The sequence below is a fragment of the Phalacrocorax aristotelis genome, chromosome 15 (genome assembly GCF_949628215.1).
Source record: "Phalacrocorax aristotelis chromosome 15, bGulAri2.1, whole genome shotgun sequence".
NCBI lineage: Eukaryota > Metazoa > Chordata > Aves > Suliformes > Phalacrocoracidae > Phalacrocorax > Phalacrocorax aristotelis.
This window is the reverse complement of record NC_134290.1, coordinates 4,136,182-4,152,539: the sequence shown is the minus strand read 5'-3', so window position 1 is coordinate 4,152,539 and position 16,358 is coordinate 4,136,182. Positions and strand designations below refer to the sequence as shown.

General features: G+C 50.5%; 1 protein-coding gene across 3 annotated transcripts in view; it reads left to right on the top strand.

The window, feature by feature from the left end:
• Positions 1-16,358, top strand: part of NOS1 (nitric oxide synthase 1) — a 77,888-nt gene that overhangs the window by 43,972 nt on the left and 17,558 nt on the right. For all 3 annotated transcript variants that reach the window (XM_075109898.1, XM_075109897.1, XM_075109899.1), the window contains exons 4-16: positions 2,114-2,251; positions 2,717-2,862; positions 3,201-3,363; positions 4,614-4,705; positions 5,259-5,400; positions 6,140-6,279; positions 6,706-6,880; positions 7,975-8,076; positions 8,857-9,051; positions 10,234-10,319; positions 13,277-13,421; positions 13,845-13,949; positions 14,359-14,417. In XM_075109898.1, coding sequence (XP_074965999.1) covers positions 2,114-2,251; positions 2,717-2,862; positions 3,201-3,363; positions 4,614-4,705; positions 5,259-5,400; positions 6,140-6,279; positions 6,706-6,880; positions 7,975-8,076; positions 8,857-9,051; positions 10,234-10,319; positions 13,277-13,421; positions 13,845-13,949; positions 14,359-14,417 — 1,688 coding nt within the window. The remainder of the gene's footprint in view (positions 1-2,113; positions 2,252-2,716; positions 2,863-3,200; positions 3,364-4,613; positions 4,706-5,258; positions 5,401-6,139; positions 6,280-6,705; positions 6,881-7,974; positions 8,077-8,856; positions 9,052-10,233; positions 10,320-13,276; positions 13,422-13,844; positions 13,950-14,358; positions 14,418-16,358) is intronic.

Sequence of the window (16,358 nt, the reverse complement as noted above, 5' to 3'; positions counted from 1 at the left end):
TTACCAATCTCATAGAGCTGCCCTGAGCAATCACACTCAGAAGGCAGACAGTAGATTATCCACCTTGGTCTTAAGGGTGGCCCAGGTTGGTTCAGAGAGCACAGGATGTTAGTGGCTCAGGAATGGTTTAATTCTCTTGAAATAGTAAAGCAAGCAGAAAAAAAAATGACCAGGCCACTGCTGTAATTCAGGTCAGATTCTCCAAAACTGAAAAAAATAAACTTAAAATAGTGCTTTCCCAGGACTACATTTAGGAGGTTCTTTCTATTTATACTGGTTTTGGGCTCTATAGGAAGCCTTATATTTGTTTTCTGCAGCATGGAAAAGGGAAGCTGAGATCCACTGTGTGGTCATCTGGCTTCAGGGACTAGGACTTCAAAATGCTCCTTGGGGAGATAACAGGATTTGTGATATGACGAATGTCACAGAGACCCATGACAGCATGGCCTGAGGGCATGCAGAGAGCAGCCTTCAGAAACTGTGAGGACTGAAGAGGGTCCTACTGAAGGGTGAAGTTGTAAAGCTCTCCCTTCCCCTCCATCCTCTGCTTATTGCTCCCATCATATGCTTTCAAATCCTGATTTTCCGGGGAGGGGGAGGAGGGGGGAAAAAAGTGTGGAGCATATGGTAAAAACAAGGGCTGGGCAAAATATATGGCCAACACTGCCACTAGGGCAATACAGTGGTGTCTGCTCAGCCCAGGCATCAGTCACTCTCTGCTTCAGAAAAGCAAAGCAATCCTCTGTCTGGCAAAGTAAGATCAAGTTAGATCTGGAGCCTCATCTGTTTTTGTCATCCTTGTGGCCCCTGTTGCCTTCCCTCCTGGATTTGCTCATCAGCAAAAGTGCTGGTTCTGAAACAAGAGCTTCTTCCACCATGTGCTGGCCCTTCTTCAGTTGGCCTTTCAGGCTGTAATGCTGAATTTGTACTATTGCAGCCAGTCCATGAGCTGCAACTATGGCATGAGCCCAGAACCACCAAAAAGGAGGGTGAGACTCCACACAGCTCTGCTGAAGACAGTGCTGTCTTTAAAAAACCTTGCAGGTGGATTAGGAAGGGACACAAGCTACAAGATTCATGTAGGAAGGCTACATCAAAACTCAGTCCAAGCCCATATCTACTTTGCAGAGATGCAAGCCTTTAAGCCGTGCCAAATATAAGCAGGTTTGGCAGGATGCTCCAGTGGGGATGCCCTGGTCTCCCCTTGAAAGCTGCAGCAACACTGTTGTGGTTGCAGTGACTGAATTATACCCTGCTATAAGACCTGATTCCTAGAAGAAATGTTTCTGCTTTCCAGGGCCACCGCGGATCTCACTGTCCCGTGATACACTGGCAGACACTGATTGCTCTTTAAGTTTTCAAGTGCTTGGGGCATATAAGTGTCACAGTAGAAATACTAGATATTATCTGTGAAAACACGTGCAAATACAAGCACTTGCAGCCAGCTCTTCTGGTTACAAGCTCTCTGCTGGCTGAGGCTCTTCCTTATGTTGGCATATAACTCAAAACATGCTGGATGAGCACACCCTAATGCAGGGTATCAGGGAGGGCTGGAGATTCAGAGCTGAGACTGAAGTAATCCAACGATGCATAATTCAGCAGCCCTCCCACTTGCATAATATATCCATCCTTATTCCTGCGATCTTCCAGCATTGATATCAAAGGAGTTCTGTGTTTGTCTTGCTCAGAGGAACAATTGGTGCTATCTCACAGTGCTCATATTAGTGAGGCAGAGCTTGGCACATGTAAACCTGAGTAGGCGATGCTTCTTGAAGAGAAACATCTAATATATTTTAGTGAGGTAAATATTCCACTGGGAAACTTGAACGCAATGTCCTCCTAAGTCACTTCTGTCTCTCTTTTTTAACTCCTCTTCTACAGGTTTGGCTGTTCTGTAAACAGAGGTGACTTCTCAATTGCATTGAGGGTTGGTTGCTCCATTGTAGGATCCTAAATGCTGCCAATATTTGGGGTCATGTACCTTGTCTCACTATATTATCGCTAGGATTTAAGCACAGGCATCCACTAATATAAGACGCTGCTTGTTGTTGTGGCCTTTTCCCTGTATCTTATTGCTGAATACTAACTTTGTGCCTGGTTTCCACCGGTCCAGCCACCGCCATCCGGGCGGCAGTCCCCAACTAAGAACACAGTGAATGGAAGTCCTTCCAAATGCCCACGGTTTGTCAAAATCAAGAACTGGGAGACAGGCTCCGTGCTTCACGACACTCTGCACCTCAAGACGGCGATGGTGAGTGGAGTTGATAGGACTGGCCAAAAGCTGTCAGAGCATAATTGAGTGGATCACCGTGTTTCCCAGATGGCTTCACCTGGAAATGCAGAGCTGGATGAATTCAGGCCAGGTTTCTTGTCTCTTGTGGTGTCTGAATTTCAAATCTCTGGTGCAATAAGCTGGGTGAGAGGGAAGCCCATCTGGGATAACTCAGGAAAAGCATATGACTTTATGCCAAGTTGGGGCAAGAACCTAGTGAGCCCCAATTGTCCATACCAGGTGGGACAAGACATGGCTGCACATGCTTGAGCTGTCTTACACAATGTTACTGATAGGTATGAAAAAAAATAAGCTGGAAAAGTCCCTGTTTGTCAAAGATGCCACCAATTTCTGTGTAGCTAATTGTTGACTTTCCCCCAGCACAGCTCATGTAACCAAAAGTGCTTCAGTAACCCAAGACATGCTTGTCTCCTGTCTCATCAGGCCACCGCATGCACTGAGCAGATCTGCATGGGCTCAGTAATGACCCCTAGCCAGCACATCCGCAAGTCAGAAGATACCAGGACAAAAAAGGAGGTGCTCCTCTTGGCTAAGGACTTCATTGACCAGTACTACTCCTCCATAAAGAGGTAAGTATTGGCCGGAGAAGGTCACAGGCCCTGGCTGTTGTCACATAGGATCTGATCTTTTGCACTTGCGAGTCAAAGCAGGGTTAGACTGTGGTGCTCCACATTCAGCTGCTTCTTCAGGAGAGTTTCATTCCTAGCATTTGTTCTGCGCCTCTATGCAAATTACTGACCTCTCCCATTGGCACTTGGGCATCTGTTATCTGAAAGCACACACGTGTGTGTGCATAAGTGCACACACGTGCTTAAGAAAAAAGAGCTCATGCCCAGGTGGGCAGCAGCAGGATTCTCTGCCCTCCAGCCAGGTTGGTGACTGCCATCTCCATTCCCCACACATGCAGATCTGGCTCCAAGGCCCACATGGAAAGGCTGGAGGAAGTGACCAAGGAGATTGAAGCCACTGATACCTACCAGCTGCGGGACACAGAGCTGATCTATGGAGCCAAGCATGCCTGGAGAAATGCAGCCCGCTGTGTGGGCAGGATTCAGTGGTCCAAGCTGCAGGTGAGCACCAGCACAGCTGGAGACAGCTAGCACGTTGCCTGCCAAAGGATGATGCACTGGAGTTTTGGAGAGGCAAAACTTGCTTTTCAAACACCCAGAGAAGCACAGCAGAGGTACAGTTGGGGGTGTTCAGCGCACAGCAGCTACGCTGTCCTTGACAGCTTTGGGGATGCACAGGCTGGGAAGTCAGCAGGAGCTGGAAAAGCATCTGTGGGGTAGATGTAGCTGAGGTGTCTGTGTCTGAAATGGGGCTAACCAGAAGCTGGCACTCTAGAGAAGATTTTCCAAAATCAGATACTGCTCCAATATCTCATGTGTTGCTTCCAAAACTATTGTTCTGCCTGCAGAGAGGCAGCAGGACACACTCATCATTGGTACAGAGATGCTATGGCAGGAGAAGATTTGGTTCAGTGCCCTTTTGACTAGTTGGAAGCGTAGGGTAGAATCTGAATTAGTGATCTCTAGTGGAATCCCTTGGTATGGAGATGACATCTCCCTCTGTAACCTGGAGGACAGCTTAAGTGTTGCTGAGCAATTCTTACGGCTGCTTCACATAGGGTATAGGCACTGCCTTGGGGCCAGGAGGCTGGACCTTCTTCCCTCTCAGCTCAGCCTTCAGCTCTTCTCTTCCACTGTTTCTGAACCGTGGGAGGATCCGTTTCTGCAAGAAGTTGTCTTCAAGCCTCCTGTTGACTCTCTTTCCTGGTTTCCCCATCCTTTTGTAGATGTCCCATCCCTGGAATCATTCAAGGTCAGGTTGGACAGGGCTCTGACCAACATCATCTAATTGAAGATGTCCCTGCTGACTGCAGGAGGGTTGGATTAGGTGATGTTTTAAGGGTCCCTTCCAACCCAAACCACTTTATGATTCTATGATTACCCACTCTCTCAGTGGATCTCAGGCCTGACTGATACCTGTCCTATTTCAGCTTTGAGTCTTGATCTACAAGAGACAAAGAGCCGCCCAAAACTGTTGGTGGATAAGCCAGGAGCAGCAGCAGGTTGAGAGCACTGGATTCAGGAGGTTTTTCCCCAAGCAGCAGATGACTCACTTCTCCAAAGCAGAAGGGGCAGCTGGACTAGACATCCACATGTTGTAAAGGCAGGGGACATAAAATTGTGGCGCTTTAGATACCTAACAAGTCACGGTGGCCTCTAGGGCTTTCCCTGAGCTGTGTTTCTTCTGCTTGGCTCTGCCCTAGGAGTTGGAGCATCCTGTAGCATCACCACAATTGCTTCCACTGTTTCAGGTGTTTGATGCCCGGGACTGCACCACAGCCCATGGGATGTTCAATTATATCTGCAATCACATCAAATATGCTACCAACAAAGGAAACCTCAGGTGAGCCACCAGGGTTTATACCCAGAGGCCTCTGGATGAGTGTCAACACAGCTCTGGGCCCTACTGACAGTGTCTCCTTTAGCAGCTGCACAGCAGGATGGTTGTAGCCAGCACCTGTCCTGGGGAGCATTAGAGGGACCTGATATCAGGGGAAGGTGTCCTGCTGGTCCAAGTATATCTCTTCTTGTTCTCTGTAGGACCTCAAAAGGCAGATTTTCCAATTATTTCTCCTTTGTTATATTCTCCACCAAATGCAGAGCACAGGCTGCTCTGTAGATCTATCTGAAACCCCATGTTAGCAGCCAGCTTCTGCCTGGAGCTCAATTCCTGGAAAATTCCAGAGCTGGAGTGCAGCTGGCCATGACTTCTACTGGTGAAGGAAATATAATAGATGTTTGGGGCTTGTCCAAGGCACAAGCAGAGGTAGTACACAGGGTGGTGCCAGGCCGAGGCAGCACATTTCCTCTGCAACAATTTACCATTCCTCTGATGACCCCTGCCCTGTGCCCTTGCAACATCCTCAGCATTCACCAGCCCTGCCTCTTCCTTCTAGATCTGCTATTACCATCTTCCCGCAGAGGACAGACAACAAGCACGACTTCCGCATCTGGAACGCCCAGCTCATCCGCTACGCAGGCTACAAGCAGCCCGATGGCACTATTCTGGGAGACCCTGCAAACGTGGAGCTGACAGAGGTAGCAGCTGAAGCCAGCCTTCCTGGGCACTATGGGCATGGGGCGGGTGGGGGCGTGCAGAAGCTCTGACCGTCCCAGGAGTGAGGAGTGTGCTGGGTCAAGCAGGGTTTATTGCACCCACTGCAGTGCCATAAGGTGAAGCTGGATTAGTCTCACCCTTGGATATTTTTCCAGGAATAAAAGCTGTTTCCATGCATGCCAGAGTTAACCATAGCTGCATCAACAGACTTATCTCATTTTGCTTTTGCTGAGAATGGGTCGTTTAGTGGTGCTGAGGGAATTGCTGCAGGAAGACATGTGTGCCGACTGCTGACCTGGGCCAGTGGGAATCAGAAATGAGACTGGCCTTTTGACACTGCCTGTTGGTGCTGCCCACAAGCGTCAGTGCATCAGTGCTCTGCTCAGCTCTTCCCAAACTCCTCTGCTTTTCTCACCCATTTTCTTCACCATTACAAACACAAATAGGGAAAGCAGCTTTTTCAGAGCCGTGATCCTACCTGGGGATCTAGTTCTAGTCTCATTTTCAGCCCAAATCCCCCTTACATGGCCATGGGGGTTGGCTATGACAGGCAACCCCATGTTGTAGCTCCCTTGGATGAAGGTTGTTATTCAACCGTAAGGGCTGAGCAGAGATGTTGTTAGGAGATGCTGCTCAGTGCCATGCAACTCCCTGCCCATAATCCTTGAAAAGCAGGTGATCTGCTGCGTCTTCTAAACCCTACCTTTGTTTTGCCTGTAGATCTGCATTCAGCAAGGGTGGAAGGCACCGCATGGACGCTTTGATATCCTGCCTCTGCTCCTCCAAGCCAACGGCAATGATCCAGAGCTCTTTGAAATCCCCCCAGAGCTCGTCCTGGAAGTGCCCATCCGGCACCCCAAGTAAGTCAGAGTAAGCCCTGAAACTGCTTGAGGGGATCAGCAGGACTCAGCTCCTCTGGTTTCACCCTAAGCCATCTCCTGTGCTTGGTCTTTCCTTGTTGTGGCTTGGGTGCTTTACCCAAGACCCTCTTCCAGCTCTCTCCTCCACTCTGTAAAGCTGGCAGAGCCTGGAGGTGGAAGGGAAGTTGTGTCCTTGTCTCAAGGCTGGTTCCTCCTCCTCGAAGTCTCCTGGGCCTTGGGCCACTGGAATGCTCCTGATACATCACTTTCTCCCCATAAACATCCCCTAAGGCATATGTTGCCTCCAGGAACCATTCACATGTCCTTCAGCCTGGTGGCTAGCGGCAAAGTAACCTCCTCCATTCCCTGGCCTGCATTGGGCAGGGGAGATCTAGCTGGTTGCCTAACCCTGTTGTATCCTGGCAGGTTTGAATGGTTTAAGGACCTGGGCCTGAAGTGGTATGGTTTGCCAGCAGTTTCCAACATGCTCCTTGAGATTGGTGGCTTGGAGTTTTCCGCCTGCCCCTTCAGCGGCTGGTACATGGGCACAGAGATTGGGGTCCGTGACTATTGTGACAACTCTCGCTACAACATCCTGGAGGTAATTCCCCTCCTCAAGGAGGCTAGGCACGCCTGGGGTGCAGTGTGTGTGTGAAGTTACTGGGGAGCAGGCAGGACACTGGGAGAGTGTGGGAGAGTACAGAACATCCAAGTATCCCTTACAGAGAGCAGTTATGTTCTCCTGGAGCCACGCAGCCAAAGGTGTGATGGGCTGGCAAGTTTTTTTGCGTCCTGTGGGGCCAGCTGGGATTTAACACAGTGAGTGTGGCACCTGTTGAGTTCCCCACAGACTTCTTAAAGCATCTTATGGATCAGCAGGCTTGTGTCATGTCCTTGATTGAGGTCAAGTGAAAAGACAGAGTGGGACTGAGAGGGTGCTGAGGCACTTGGTGACTCCTCAGGGACATGTCTGCTCATGGGGACCCTCCAGCTGGCCCCTCTGCAGTGCTCTGCCATGGCTCAGGGACTTTCCACCCTGGGGACAGGGTGAGTAAGAGACAAAGCCAAGCCATGGGAGGTGCTGGTGCTAGGGATCTGCACCCAACAAGAGTGGCTCCTTCGCCCTACCATGGGGCACACTGTGTTACTTGGAGGGGCTGCATCCTTCCCCATTTGCTTGAAAACCAGAGGGGTGAGAGTGAGCGTGCGTGTGTGTGTGTGCACACTCATGCCCATCTGTGATAGTGTCTGGGAGGACTCCAGGCAGGGCTGAGAAAGAATAGAGTTTGGGAGCAGCACGAGGTCTGGCATGGGAAGGGTGCAGGGGTCTGTTCCTGCCAGCACATGGATCAGCACGGTGGGTGCTGTCCCATAGACCCCCCCATTTCCTCTCCTCCCACAAAAAGCAACTGCTCTTGATGGCACTTTTCAGCAGCATTTAGTCATCTTCCTGTGCCTGGGCAAAGAAGGAAGGCCAGGCTGGTCTTGTTCCTGTCATGGAGCGGGAAAGGCAGGACCACATCTTCTCAGAGGAAGGCAAAATGTCAGCCCTTTGTTGCAAGTGTGCTGCCCTGCCCTGTGGGTGCCTTGTGTCAGCCTGAGTCCCTCCTCTGGGTTCCTCTTCCCAGGCAGAGACCTTCAGTCCTTGGTTCTTGGCCATTAAAAGTGTTCATCTTCTACCACGTTTTGTTACAGCAAGTGGCCAAGAAAATGAATCTGGATATGAGGAAAACTTCATCGCTGTGGAAGGACCAGGCCCTGGTGGAGATCAACATTGCTGTGCTGTACAGCTTCCAGGTATCTGAGCAGCAGGGCCTTGTTGTGTTTGGGTCAGGCTGGAGGGACACAAGTATTGGATGGGACAAGGATGGAGACGTCTGTCCAAGGACAATGGCAGCAGCTGATACACTCAGCTGAAATTGTGCTGCACCATCCTAGTTTTGGGCTGTTCCAGGAGCCTGCAGTGACATTTATTAACCTCTGTACCCTGGGTGTTGCAAAGACATCACTACCAGCATCTGAGCTCTGCTGTTCCAGAGGGAGTGTCCCAAGGGCGCAAGATCCAGTCCTTCTGTCCCATCCATGAGGCAAGAATTGGCCCAAGTTCTCCTCCCACTTGCACTTAAAAGTTGAGTAGCAAAACTAGTCCTTGGCAACCCAGATTCAGAGGGTGGAAGCTGGGATCCAGAACTGGATCAGAACTGCTCCTTGAGTTGTGCAAGCCATGAAGGAGTTCCCCAAGGGGCTGAGGAGAGGATGTTTCATCCCTTCATGACATCTTAGCCTTTGCTTGGCTGATGACAAACAACAAGAGGAACAGCCATCCCATAGCACATCTACTCAGGAAGGATAAGGGCAGCTTCTCAGCCCAGGAAAAAGGCACTGTTCAGTGACTCTGCTCCTTGGGAAGACCAGGGTCAGCAGCCACCCAGTGCCATCTCCAAAGGCACAGTCCTGTAAGACCATAGGAATGAGGCATATTTGGGTCAAACAGCTGCAGATATAAAATTTTGGCTTGCATTTTCTGGGGAGTATTAACCTACAGTTGTTGGCTCTGCCCTCTTCTCCTTCCAACAGAGCGACAAGGTGACTATTGTGGATCACCACTCAGCCACTGAGTCCTTTATCAAGCACATGGAGAATGAGTATCGATGCCGTGGAGGCTGTCCTGCCGACTGGGTGTGGATCGTCCCACCAATGTCTGGCAGCATCACCCCAGTTTTCCATCAGGAAATGCTCAACTACCGTCTCACACCCTCCTTTGAGTACCAGGTACTGTCTGCACCTTACCTTCCACCAGTGCTGCATGCCCAAACGTATAGCCAAGAGCAGGGTGGGAGCTGGAGCTCAGAAGATGCAGGAAGGAGAGGGACACTTAATCCCTTCAGCAAGCTGACCCTTGAGGCAGTGAAGTCCATGAACAAGTATAACTCATGATTCCCCTTAACGTGGCATAATAACTCCCTGGATGTTACAGGTTTTCCCAGGCTTTTTACCCCTCCATGGGAACATGGGAACATGCTGAGGCCAGAGTTTATACCCCTGGAAGTGGAACTAAGCAGAGCTCCTCCCTTTAGAAGTGCCTAACTTTGCATTTTGATGAGTAGGTGAGGAAATGACCTGGTAGTCGCTGTATCCGTCCTCCCTCCAGCCTGCAGGTTTGAGCGGATGGCTCCTGCCAGCTTAGGGATCCAACAGTTTGATGGGTGTGGCTCTTGCCCAACAGGCCAAGCATCAGGCTGAAATGCTGGTGCCAGCATATTTAATACTTCAGACCATGGGAAAAAGGGCCCTAAGCAAACACAACCTCATTAGCCAACCATCCCTGCTAGGGTGGTTTTCACACAATGTGACCTTTAGTCAAGAGCCCTTAAGGAACAATCACAAAACAGGAGCAGTCTGTTCATTTCTATAACCAATCCACCAGGAACCCCGATGGTTCCTGGCCCTGATTACAGACAGCCGCCTGTGAGGGCACTGAATTAGTTTCTGTGCATTTGTTTCTTGCCTCAGATGCCTCCCCTTCCCAAAGGGCCTTTTATGGGGGAAAAAAAAAAAAACCCCACACACAAAAAACCCCAGCACAACTGTGGGCTGGGCAGGGAAGGATGTGTTTCCATCTCCTCTCCCGTTCTGGCGTTGCCTGCCTTCTTTTTGCTTGTGGTCTATTAGTGCCCATCTCAGACATGAGAAGGCATTTGGCCAGATGCTATTACAAGCCAGCAAGGTTTTATTATATTGCAATTTTTCTGTGCATACTCCATTGCTCAGCTGCCCCAAGAATCCAACAGGACTCAAGGATCAGGGACCTATACAAGAGATCAAGAGTTGTGAATAGGTCAGCTAGTCCTCCCTGTCATGACTAGAGGAATTCAATACTCAGTGCTGTGGATACAGGATTTCTCAAAGCTCTGAGCACTGCCCATCAGCCGGTGCTGCTCTTCTCTCTCCTAGCCGGACCCCTGGAACACCCACGTCTGGAAAGGGGTCAACGGGACGCCAACCAAGAAGAGGGCCATTGGCTTTAAGAAGTTAGCAAAGTAAGTACCAGTGGACTCTGAAAAGCCCTGGGGTGCTTGGGGCTGGTCCTGGGTTTGGGCAGCTCTGTTTGCTGTGCCAATTGATAGCATTACCCCAGAGATACATGCAAACTGATGGGTTGTGAGCCTGGATCTCAGGCCACTGAAGGCTTTAGCTGCCAAGAGGGACATTTGGAGAAATAGACAGTCCTTTGAACACCCCATTAGACCACCAAAAGGTGTGTGACCAGGTGAATACTGGATGTTGCATGTAGTCTCTTCTCCCAGACTGCTTCATTCTCCATTAAGGTCGTCTTCAATGCTCAGGAAGGGCTTTCTCAGTTCTTGGGGGTACATTGCCCATTTCTTTCACAGCCTCCTGGGGCAGAGGGATCACTCATCACTGTTCAGGGCCATGCTGGCACAAGCGAGATGAAACTCGTGTCCCTGTTTCTCTTTCTCGCACTGACTCTTTAGCTACTCGAGGAGCACTTGTCTCCAGTGCATGTCTAAACCTCCAAACACCCACTTTGTAAGGAGGGGAGAGATAGGAATGAGGAATCTCCCTACAGGTAGCAGGTGGATCAGGGCTGAGCTGAGCTTTGCACGTCATGGCCAGCCAACCCCTAGTAATGGGCCATGCGAGTCCTTCTCCCCTGCCAAAGCTCCTAGTCAGCAGGGGTGTAGGAATGAAGTGTAATTTGGACCCTTTGGCTGATCCTGGCCTTAATGCCTCCCTGTGGGCCATTGGCAGAGAGGTTCTTGTAGGAGCTGCTGGCTCTGTGGCAGCAGAGCCCTGGACCAAGCCTGGGGAGGACTGGGTCTGCCCCAGTGTCTGTGGCCAGGCTGCCAGGTGGCCTTGGGCTGTTCACAGCATTTCCCCATGCTTCAGTTTCCCCAAGTCCTGACTATCAGTTTGTTCCCACTCTTCAGCTGTCACCTTCTGTAAGCTATTTTCCATGGTGCATCCACAAACATGATCAGCAGCTGATGAATGTGCTCCTTAGGCTGACACTGGTGCCTGGGTCTGGGCTGCAGCCTGGGGCTGGTGGAAAGGGCAGGAAGATTAATTGAGCCATTGAGTTAGAAGAAACAATGCTTTTATTTTTGTGTGTGTGATTGATAAATGTTTTTATAAAAAAGTGAGCATAGCAGGTAATTAAAAAAAAATCTCCATTGTTCCTGGTGTAGTGGGGAGGAATTATTTTTGTAATTCACCATTAATCCTGCCTGGATCTGAGCTACTCAGCTGAACAAGTGGCAAATCGAGCCCAGCAGTCCTGAGTGTTGCACTTGGCACTGGTCACAGCATGATCTTGATGCCTGTTTAGGCAGGCTGTGCTGGTTCTGGCCACATCAGAGTGTTCAAACCTGCAGTCCCTGCCCGTCCTGCCCCTTCCCTCCCCTGGGGCCAGTGTAAGCCCTGGGGCCAGGGGACACTAACGTCATGGGAAAGCAAAGGGGCAACTTGAGTATGCAGAACTACGCTGAGGAGTGATTGTCTTGAAACAAATATAAATGCTCCTGAGGCTGACTCCAACATTAGAGCGGAGCTGCCCACAGGAGGCAGCGCATAGCAGCCTGGTGGGGTTTCTACTGCTTCTTTCCTCCCCACCTCCCCTCCCCCCCAAGTGATTTTCCAAACCTAGAGCATTTCTTCCCTCCTTGGCAGAAGGGGGAGGAGGAAGCTGGGCTTCTTTTCTTCTGCCAGTGTGACCAGCTGCAATCTCCATTCCCCATAGCTCATCTGAAGTGGATGCAGGAGTCCTGCTGAACCTGATCACCCGGGGCAGGGGCTGATCACCTTCTCGAAGTGAATCAAGCAGACCTTATGATTTTAAAGGCCACAGAGATACTTTGTGCTCTCTCAGCCCCCCAAAAACTGACCCTTCCCTATTGCAATACACCAGGCTAAATCCAGACCTGCCTTTCTCGTGGCCCCACTTAAAGGCTTGATGGTCCATTTAGAAAAGGTGAAGATATTCTGGACCTAGGAAAAAAAATGTTGATGTCCAAATTCTGTGATTGTGAATGGCCCTAAAATAACAAACCTGCCACGCTGGGCTCAGTGCCCCACTGTGCAACCCAACGCTGGCTGATGAGACAGCCTCCCTTGTCCCCCATTGCTGTGTTCCCACTGATGCCAGCTCATCCAGCAGCATTAGCATAGATAAGGAGCCAGTGTTTCTAGTGCTGCATCACCTTGGCCAGGATTACAGAGGCTGGTGACCTCTCAGGGCCCTTCTGCCCTGCCGTCAGAGCTGAGCCAGTGGGGGAAACTGGAGCAAATGCATCCAGTCACGATTGCAGCCACAGGAGGCAGCTGGCTAGACCCAGCCCTGCAAACACTCAAATAAATGTGCAACCTCTCAGCCTCAGGAGGGCTGTTTCTCTAAGTAAAGTTCATAGCGTCGCTGGAGTGCAAATCAAAGGGACTACAGCCAGCCTCCTCTGACCTTCTCAGTGTCTTGGGGCTTTGTGTGTGATGTGTGGACCCCAGGCGCTCCTGCTCAGCTAGGACACCTCCTGCAGAAAGGCAGCCAGGTAGGATTTAAAGACATGAAGACATGGAGAAAGCCACTGTTCCTCCCGTAGCTTAGACTCTGGTTGGTCTCCAGCTTTTCCTTTGAGGTTATCTGGTTGCTGCTTTCAGCGACTGCTGCCCCTGATTCTTGTTCTGCTTCTCTCTCCCTGCAGAAAGACCACCTCTACACCTGGTTTAGTATTATCCTCCTTATACCTATTAATGTATTTCAGCTCTGTGTTCAAGCTCGCCCGCCCAGTCTTCCTCTCCAACAAGTCAAGATGAACACGCTCTTCCACAGCTTCCGTTTAGCACATAGCAACAAAAGAGTGATGCTGCAAGTTTTTAGGGCAGGCTGTTTGTTTAATAACAAATAAAATGGTGTGAATAGTCTGAGCTAGAGGCACTGACAAGGAAGCCAGCTCTCTTACCGGGATTTCTTCTTGCTTCCTAGGGCTGTGAAGTTCTCAGCCAAGCTGATGGGACAGGCCATGGCCAAGAGGGTCAAAGCGACCATCCTGTATGCCACTGAAACAGGGAAGTCGCAGGTCTATGCAAAAACTCTGTGTGAAATCTTCAAGCATGCTTTCGATGCCAAGGTATTGTACTAGCTCCCAACCCCTGCAAGATTATGTGTGCATCTGGGTGGCCCAAGGAAATACACATCTGCCCAAGGCAGATACACGGCTTAATGCATGTGGAGCTTCCCAGCTGCCCAAAGGTCTTCAAAAACTCCCAGGATGTGACCTTGTGGGTCCGGGTTGAAGCATGCACATGAATAGCATTTCCAGCTAATGCTCCTGCAGGCATTGTGGCATACATTTGTCTTCTGCCTCTCCGGTGGTAGCCCCAAGGTTTGCCTGTGTCCCTTGAGGCTCCCTCTGCGGAGATCTCTGCCAATGCACTGGCATCGAGTCAGATTGTGCTCCCATCCCCAGGTGGACTGGGGTCCATCCCAGGAGACTGGCTGGTGGTAGAGCTCCCCACCCAGGGCCTCTTGCTAACATGTCTGTTGCTCCCAGGTGATGTCCATGGACGAGTATGACATTGTGCACCTAGAGCATGAAACCATGGTCCTGGTGGTCACAAGCACATTTGGCAATGGAGACCCACCTGAGAATGGAGAGGTAAGACAGAGTGCAGGGATGGATGACTACAGCAGGGACAAGGGCAGAAGAGAGGCAGTGGGGAACAGGGAAGCCTGAACTGGGATGCCCAAAAGAGGTCCAGGTTGTGTGCAATACCTGGTGCCTGCCTCCAGCCTGCTCTGAAATAGGGATATCTACTTATTCCCTGCTGTGAGACAAGTAACTAATCTGTTGCTAAATTCATCCTGTACAACTGATGTGAGTGTCACGCAAAAGGTGCCAGCCTCTTGGCTGGGGAGCTACAGCCTCACCCAGCCCTGTGCAACAGCATTGAAGGCTGCTGGGAACAGCAAGCAGAGAGCAGAGCCACAGTCCAGGCTTTGGTCACGGCTTTGTTCCCTGCAGAGACCAGCAAAACTGATGGCCTTTTTTTATTTCTTCTCTGTAGAAATTTGGTTGCGCATTGATGGAGATGAAGAATCCCAACTCCAACCTGGAGGAGAGGAAGTAAGAGTACCCCAGAACTCTCCCTTCCTACCCACAACCCCAGCAAGCAGGCAGCCCTGCAGCCAGGGCAGACTGCTTCTCTGCTTTCCTCCTTTCAGAAGGGAGCATGAAATCCTCATGCAGGTTTCAAGTTTGCAAAGGTCCAAGTGATGGGACCTGCCTGGAGAACAAGCTGATGGAGCTGATGGAGGTCCCAGGGAAAATAAAAGCACTGAGTCAGGCACGCCTGTGGACTGCAGCTTGTAATGCCCTGGGCTGGCATTTTAAAGCTTCTCTTTTCAGCTGTAAGAGGCAGGCATCTATGAAAAGAAACAAATAAAAGCAGGAATTCGCCCCCCCCAAAAAATCATCAAATCTGATTGCTGAGGCTGTCCAGGAGACACCAAAATAGTAAGACTTGGAGGTAGAAGGGAGTTTCCAGCTATGTGGATGTAGGTGGGGGAGGGCTTAAGAACCAAATTTAACTTCTTGCATCATGTGAAAATATTTCTAGGGAAAACAAGAACTGTGATAAATTCTGGCTGTGATGTTTGTAACAGTGAGTCTGGAACTGGTAGCTCGGAGACAGGGTCTGGGGTTTTAAAAAATCCCCAATCGGTGGAAGATGAGCCTCAAGCATGTCATTGCACATCCCAGAGGCTGGGAAGTGAGGGCAGCCAGCAAAGTGTTAATCTTTGGGGCCTCCTTTTATTTTAGCTGTTAAGTACAATATATTTTGCTTAACCAGGACACTGGTCTGCTCTGGAGTCTATCCCGAGTTAACACAATGATGCTTGCAACTGGTGGAAGGCTGCTCCTTAATTAAGGCAGGATCAGCACTGGCCGGTGATGAAGTGCAATTTAATGACCCTGACTTTCTGCTCGAGCCGCGCAGAGCAGTGCCACTGGGGCTGCAGAGCAGTGACAAACACCGCAGGGCAGGGCAGGGGCTTTATTTGTACCTCTCTGCTGCTGGCAATGCAGCAGCCCTGAAGTGGTCTCCTTGCTGTGTGGCCAAGTCATCTGATGGATCCCTGCAGGGCTCGCGAGCCGAAAACCCATTAGATTTCTAATGGCCTTGGGCGTTAATGGGGAGAGCTGACAAAATGGGATGTGCAGGCTGCCCTGGAGGTGTCTGGATTGATAAGGGCCATTTTGTGCGTGGTTCTTACCCCAGGGATCTTCACTTTTTGGGGCTCAGTTGGTACAACGTTGGGTTGGGTGCAGAGGTGCCATGTGTGGCAAGCCAGGTGGATCTGAAGAGGACAAAAGCACCTGAGTTCAGTGCTGGCTGTCCCAGTCACCTCCAAATGTAATTTAAGGGACTGGCAGGAATTTCTAAGAGCCAGGTCAGCCTGTGGCTTGGTCACCTGACAGCAAAAGTAGTCAGAGTGCTGGGAACAGTGACCTGCCAGGACGCATCAAAAGGGTGAGAGCTATTTTATCTGGAGGAGATAGAAATGCAGTGCGGTAGCAGACTTCACCTATAGAAAAGGTGACTGCTCAGGCAGAGGGAATAAATTACTCCCTGTGGCCCTCCCCAGGACAGGTCATGGCCCTGGGTGGTAGGAAATGGTACTGACATTAAGCATAAAAAAAAGCTTTTGCAATGAGAAAAGCTGGCCTGGAGGAGACTGTTGGGGAAGAAAGGCAGCATCAGCCTGATGTCTTTAGGAAAGGGCTGGGTAAAGCAGCTCCTGCCCATGCACCCCATAGACTCCCAGCTTCATGTCCCCCAGGGGCTGCTGAGGGTGGCTGAGACCGCGCAGGGTGGGGATCGGTGGCCTCTCTAAGCCACAGCGTCTCGAGGACTTTGCCAGGGCACTGTGGCCGTAGCTTTCTGACCACAGCCCAGGGGTTTTGCTATGGTGTTTTGTATTTGGTTCCTTCTGTCTTATAGCAAGGGTTTTCCAAGGGTTTTCAGAAGCATTCATAAGCCATTCCTATTTAAGGACCCGCTGT